General features: G+C 37.1%; 3 protein-coding genes across 3 annotated transcripts; 1 reads left to right on the forward strand and 2 right to left on the reverse strand.

The window, feature by feature from the left end:
• Positions 1 to 1,908: 1,908 nt before the first annotated feature.
• Positions 1,909 to 2,958, reverse strand: LOC122306475 (protein FAR1-RELATED SEQUENCE 4-like). Its single transcript, XM_043118904.1, has one exon. The coding sequence runs from the start codon at positions 2,956 to 2,958 to the stop codon at positions 1,909 to 1,911; it is 1,050 nt and encodes a 349-aa protein (XP_042974838.1).
• Positions 2,959 to 3,902: 944 nt separating this feature from the next.
• LOC122306476 (G-box-binding factor 1-like) lies at positions 3,903 to 4,888 on the reverse strand. The gene is made up of 5 exons (XM_043118905.1): positions 4,829 to 4,888; positions 4,682 to 4,735; positions 4,238 to 4,432; positions 4,106 to 4,154; positions 3,903 to 4,021 (listed from the first exon to the last, which is right to left on the reverse strand). Exons 1-5 carry the CDS (start codon positions 4,886 to 4,888, stop codon positions 3,903 to 3,905), a joined length of 477 nt encoding a protein of 158 aa, XP_042974839.1.
• Positions 4,889 to 6,664: 1,776 nt separating this feature from the next.
• On the forward strand, positions 6,665 to 7,072 carry LOC122306477. The gene has a single exon (XM_043118906.1). The coding sequence runs from the start codon at positions 6,665 to 6,667 to the stop codon at positions 7,070 to 7,072; it is 408 nt and encodes a 135-aa protein (XP_042974840.1).

Genomic DNA, 7,072 nt, shown 5'->3' on the forward strand with positions numbered 1-7,072 from the left:
TCTTTTGAATTTTCTTGCTTTTGATATTCTGAAGTTGGTCATCCAAATTTCTTTTTACCTCATTCCTCACCTCTCTGATGTGGTTCTCAATTCCTATAAGAAATGTATTAAACCCACTATATATATATATATATTATATATATATATATATATATTAAAATAGGAAAAGAAATTATGTACATGAACCATGATTCTTTCTAGCTAGCTAATAGTAATAAGAACATTTTGTTGGGAAATAAGCTAACTTTAATGGGGAATACTTAGTTACTTCTAGAAAACAGGATAGGTGATCTATTCCATGCTAATATATTACATAAAACTTCTCTTTGTTTGAGGAAACATTATTTCCTTTTTACTTCTTTTACTAAATAATGGTATTTTTGTTCAATCTCTATTATTATCATGTTTTGTGAAAATAGAAGGATAACTCTAGTCTTAATAAACCAATTAAGCAACTCACCAATAGTACTTATCACTGAAATCTGCTGTAAGGTTTCAAGACTTAAGTGAGCTTTAGGAAGGGTTGTTAGAAAAGACTTAGACCCATCAATCTCTTTGAGTTTGGCTCTTGCCTGTGTCAATCTTGTACACCCCTAACTCAAATGTGAATTCAAGATATCAGAGGTTGAAGTACTAGTGCCACTATATGGTAGCTAGCTAGCTAGCTTGTGTCGTGCTATATGACTCTTGATTAGCACCTGGTTTTAACTAGTGGAGATGACAGCCCGTTAGCTAGCTAGATATATAGGTTAATGTAGATAGCTATAATTAAAAAAAGAAAAAGAAAAGAGATTATTAATTAAAAGGTGATTAGCATGGGTTTGATGCACATTAATTAGGTTAACAATAAGGGTATTAAAAAGTAGATTTTGCCGGGATTCTGATCATTTAAAAAGAAGACTAAAAGGTTGTGATCTTGACTAATCAATTAATCAGTGGCCTTTATACAGGGAAAGAGTGCAAAAAAAAAAAAAAAATAGCATGCAGTAACACAAGAAGAACTATATATATATGGTCTTGAACCACCTGGAATGAATATAGATTTTAATGAATTTATAAGATATAATAGGTTGATTTAATTGTATGATAAGGATGTTGTGTGTTTTAGGCTATGACAGCCATATAGGTTCACCTGTATTATAAATTTTTTTATTTTATTTTTTAAAATACTATTTTCGGCGATTAAAAGTCGCAGGAAAAGGCTATTTTCTTGCGGGGAATAGGCTGATAAAACTGAAAAGGGTATTTAATGGCGGCGCTCATTTAATCGCTGGGAAATTCTTTGCCAACGATTTTTTGATCGCTGCCAAAGGAATTTAATAACCGAAAGTTCTTTGCGAGCGATTCAAAAATCGCTGCCATTTCCTTTGGCAGCGATTAGAAAATCGCTGGGAAATCCTTTGCCAGCAATTTTTGAATTGCTGCCAAAGGAAGTTAATAACCGAAAGTCCTTTGACAGCGATTTTCTAATTGCTGGCAAATGACTTTCTGTTTTTAAATTCTTTTGGCAGCGATTCAAAAATCGCTGCAAAATCCTTTAGTTTTAGTGGCGATTTTTAGTTTCCACCGCAGTATATCGGAAATGGCTAAATAGTACCGGCGAATATGCAGCGAGTTTGTAATCGCCAGTATATGTATTTGGCGGGGATTTTTTCACTTTTCCTGATAATTTATAATCCTATGTCTCGATAGGATTCTGACATAGGATTCTGCAATGAAAGGGCTATGGCAGATAAGATTGATGGAACTCTGACATTACCTTTTGAGTCAGAGTTCCACCAGCACTATTCTACCAATTTTTCCACTAACACTATTTGTGGCAGCATCCTAATTTATCTCGTAGACTCCTTCTCTTGGTATCGACTCTGCATTAATAGCAACAAGTTATTAATGACCATTTAGCATGCTTTATGAACAATTGCAAGATATCATCCCCACAAACTCTTGTTGGACTTCTTTGAACTTTGCAATGGTGTACATCTCTTGAAATTTTTTCTTAATAAGAGAAGGAGATATACATGAAATCATGCTATTAAAAGAATTGAAATCAGCTTTATCCTCATTATCAATCTTTCTTCTCAAAATGCTGTCAAATTGGTCAAAAAAATCCTTCACTGTGGTCTTTGAGTGCAGAAAACCATCAAAATATGTATTCACATTCTCACTCTTTCGTGTAATACTCATTCTAGCCCAAAATATATCCTTCAAATATGCCGGTACCCAATAAGTCCATTCACTATATAAACCACGTAACCATGCATTGTCATGAAGATTATAAATATCAAGTAGCATTTGCCAACTCTTCTCAAATTCATCACAAGTTTGAGAATCATATAGACAGTTTTGTATGACACTTTTTAAGCCACAAGTGTATTGTGCATGCGATCCAAGCTTTTCTGGGAGTTTTCTCATAATGCGCCATAGACAAAATCTATATCGGATTCTTGGAAAAACTATTGCAACTGCACTTTTTATAGCCTTATCTTGATCTGTCACAATTGCACTCAGAGTTTGGCCATTCATGCATTCCAAAAATATTTGAAATAACCATACAAATGTGTATGCATCCTGACTTGATATTAAGCCTGCTCCAAAAAATATTGATTGACCATGATGATTCACACCCATAAAAACAACAATTGGTATTTTGTGTCTATTAGTCAAGTATGTTATGTCAAATGTAACGACATCCCAAAAACTTTTATATGCTGCCCTACTTATCCCCAAAAAGAACAATTGGTATTTTCTCAACCTATTATCAGGATTAAAATTTATCACAGAATAAAATCCATTACTCATTCCTTGCATTCTTTGTAAAAACTTACAAAGTGCTGCACCACCTCCTTTGCCAAGCTGAAGATATCTTTCCTCATCAATAAAATTGGGGTGATCTTTCTCTGCAGATGAAAGATTCTCGACCCCCTCTCCTTCAACAAGTGGGTTAAAGCTCTTGCTCATATGTCTTTCAACTTAAGCTCAATCTTTCTTTTCATGATAGTATCTAGCTTCCTTTGGCATCTAAAAACGATTGATTCATTTTGGGTTAATGCATGATTGTGGGCAAGCTCAACAGCAGTTACAAGCCAGTAGCCAAAAACAAACATTGCATTAATCTTAGCCTTACACTCTATTTTTGTTGTTGGACATGGCTTTGAAACATTATGTGTGCTAGGTCTTGCCTTGCCAAAACGAGCACATGCAAGGGTGAGGTATTTAACTTTTCCACCTGGTTTCTTTTTAGATCTTTGATGTATCAACCCAAAACCTGTTTTCTTGGCATATTGCCTGTAATATATGCAAAGTTCTTGTTCGGAACTAAACTTCATACTGTACCTGAGTTCTTCTGTAAGAGTTTTATTTAAACTCTATGTCCCACACACCCATATCTAATGGGTTTAGATTAACTCAATCTTATCACTTAATTTATTGAGTTATAGTGGGACTAGAATACCTCTATTATATCCAATCATAGTGGGACACAAAGTCTCTAGATTTCATGATGGCCGAAAATCTATAAATAGCACTGAGGGGTTAAAGGGTTCTCACCTACAATATTATTGTGCCTCTAGCTATCGGGAGACACTTGGAGGTAAAGTTGTTAGGATGATTCTTCTCTCATAGTCAGGTCAGATTCTCTATCAAATAGATAGAGAAAGGTACGTATTTATTTATTATTGTTTTATTATTGTGGATCATAGAAAATCGAAGATCTAATTATTAATGTTCATGTTAAAATATCTAACATCTTCAACACTTTCATGTTCCTCCATGTCATTGTCTCCTTTCTCACCCAACTCTAAATCACATACAGTTTCATTTCCGTTTATATAAAAAAAGAATAAAGCAAAGTTTAATGAAAGTCATTAATCTAATGTTAAGTAAATGAAGTCTGCAAAACCTAACTAACCAACTTGAGGGACAAATGTGGGAAGAGGGCAATTAGTTTTAGGCATAGAGATGGGCTTCTCGTAAACTGAAGCTTTAGCAGTGCCACCAATAGTGGTACTCTGAGCATTGGCTCCTGCAAAAGTTGTAATGAGTACAAAATTATCAATAGTCAAAGTAACATATGAAAGAACAATTAGGTTGAGGATGAAAAATATACCATCCACAACCATCACCTGGAAATCATCCTCTCTACTTCCAGAAAAGTCCTACAGCGTTTGGCATCAATTTTATAAAATATCCAATATGGTCATGTGATACTGCAAAAAATATTAACATAGATATGGTGTACCTTTTGGTCATTATTTTCATTCCTTTCATCTGATGTACCCTCAGTACCACTTTTAGCACTGATAAGAAAATGAGACGGGGAAAAAGGGGAGGAAGCAGATTTTTTATTAGCAATTTGTTTAGTGTTGCTTGAACTTCCATGATTATATAATGTAGGGTATGGAGCTGATGTCCCATATGGTGGGATCAACGGATGCTGCAAATTTGCCACTAAAACAGATAATAAAAACCTTTACCATGTAGAAAATGTATCGCGCTACATAACCTAAAATAGGAATATATTCACCTGGCTTCCCCTTAGATAGGGGTGGGGAGTTGAAGAAGCAACAAATGGTGAAAAAAATGAAGGTGGCATAGCTTCATAATATGCCTAAATGAGAGTTCATCAATTAGCTTCTAACATTAATATCCACAATCGAAAAAAATAAGCATTGCCATCACAAACCTGCATTGAGCTTGACCAGCCTGACCAATGGGGATAAGATGTTGTTGGTATTTCCTGAGAACACATATAAGAATGTTTAAAAACAAAAAATGAAATGAATAAATAGAATAAAAATCATTAGGTGGGTAAGTAGGAAGATGAGGATACCTGAATGCAAGAAGATGGTTTAGAAGACTTAGGAGTTCTGCTTTCTTTCCCTTTCCCCATCTTATTGTTTCATGAAATCCCTTCAGGTCCTTATAGGGTCTCAACCATAAACAAAAATATCACTTCCGAACAAGTGGAGAAAACATCTTAATAGACAATGGAGACAGCAAGTCACTGGTGATAAAAATATTGAATACTTTGAGACATGGTGAAAATCTTTAACAGATATCCCAGTGAACATCGAATTAAGCAAAAGTTTAAGAAAATTTAACTATAAACTAGAGGTTCATCCAAAGGGTTCAAGCAAAATAGATCATTATCATTTTTAAACTGTATAAATCGACTCCTAACGACAACTCACTAATAATTTACTTGGATATGTAAACAATCTTTATAATGTTCACAGATATACTAGTTTCCTACAAATTTGTTGTTGCTTTGCACTTGCACCTTTGTGCCCTAAATCTTCGTAAACTTAATGAACACCAACTAACTTTGGAAGCTAAAGAGCAAAAATTGCAATTAAAAATTGAAATGAAGGAGAATGGCTCATATGGCTGAACCGACATAGTTTCGTATGGTTTACCTTTAGAGCATTTGTAACCATTCTATGCAACTTTAATGCTGAGCTAGATAACAATAGCGTTGCTCTCAAATTTTCTCAAAAATTGAAAAAATGGGAACCAAAAGGAGTTGGTGCCTTGATTCTCTATACATTTGTTGCAATATTTTTTGGCCATATAATATGGATAGCAATTTAAGTTTCAAGATTCTCACCTAGATCGCCAAAGAAATGAGTAATAGAGGCTTATATGGGGGCATTGATTGCTAAGCATCTCAAGGTAATATCTTATTAGAAAGCAAGTAGGTTTCTTTACTGTAACTGCAGATGTAATCAGTTGCTTTAAAAATATATCAAGGTGTCAATACGCAAAGTTATCATTATCATTTTGTTAGTAGAAAAAAAAGAAAAGCATCCACTAATTCATCTCAAGCTAGATGAATATTTGAATTGTAAGTCTGCATTTGCCTTCTTAAGAGTTTTCACATTATAGTTATCACAACAAATATATGGATATATGACTCCGAGAACCCGAATGATTTGTAAGTCTACATTTACTGGGTATTTTGCTTACTCCTACACAAAGATGGCTTGGAAGTCTCAAGCTTGTTTCCAGGCCAACCTACCAACAAGATTCGCAAACAAAGATCATAAAGAGAGAGAGGGGCCTTACCAAGATAGCGGAAGAACTTCGAACGACATCCGCCGTTATTGCACCTACCACCAGTCCATCACCCATAACACCGAAGATTGTCATTCCTTGAGAGGAGGAAGAGACCGGCTGGATTGGCTAGCGTAGAGATATCTCCCTACTCGACGGCCATAATAGGTGTAGAGGAGGCAGGTCCTGAGAGAGAAGCACTGAGAGGGACAATAGGCCAAGGAGAGCCGAGAGCCTGAGGCAAACGGTATCTGAGCAAAGACCCCCACGCAACCGCCCCCATCCTCTGCGACAAGAGGGACCCCCGCAGGGGGAGATCAGGACCATTGTGGAAGGGCCTCGTCGGTGGAGGTGTGACCTCGTCCAGGGGAAAGGCTCACACCCGAGAGGCTCGATACAGAGAAGTGTACTCAGCCAAGTACTGCCAGGCCAAGTATAAAAGAAGCGAGCCAACCCCCACAATCTCCTTTAGAGAAAGCGGCGAGAAAGGGGTCCTTTATCCTCATGATGACGCCCTTGTACTAACCATGTTAGTCACCAACTTTACTAGAGAAGGATCATCATCAACAACGGCAGCTTAGCGAACATCCTCTTCCAGGAAGCGTTCACCAGGATGGGGATAGACGCCGCCCGACTCCAACTGGCTCCAATGCCACTCAAGAGTTTCTCTAGAGAGACAGTTCAACTGATTGAGACCATCATGCTATCTGTCTTAACGGGCACTGCTCCCTACACAACCTCTACCATGGTATACTTCTTGGTGGTGAAGGCCCAATTGTCCTACAAAGCCATAATCGGTCTGCTAACCCTCAACAGCCTGAAGGCAATCACCTCCACCTACCACCTAAAAATGGAGTTCCCAACCTCTCAGGGGGTAAGGGAGAGCAAGGGAGAACAGGTCCTAGCACGAGAGTGCTACATGCAGGAGCTGAAGCCTAGAGCTAGCGGGGTAAACCCAGCATGCCCCCCAGCCCTTCGAGAAGGTAAAGCCTTGTACGAAGAGGGCGGCGAAGGAAGTTAG

Source organism: Carya illinoinensis, chromosome 4, assembly GCF_018687715.1.
Source record: "Carya illinoinensis cultivar Pawnee chromosome 4, C.illinoinensisPawnee_v1, whole genome shotgun sequence".
Classification (NCBI taxonomy): Eukaryota; Viridiplantae; Streptophyta; class Magnoliopsida; order Fagales; family Juglandaceae; genus Carya; species Carya illinoinensis.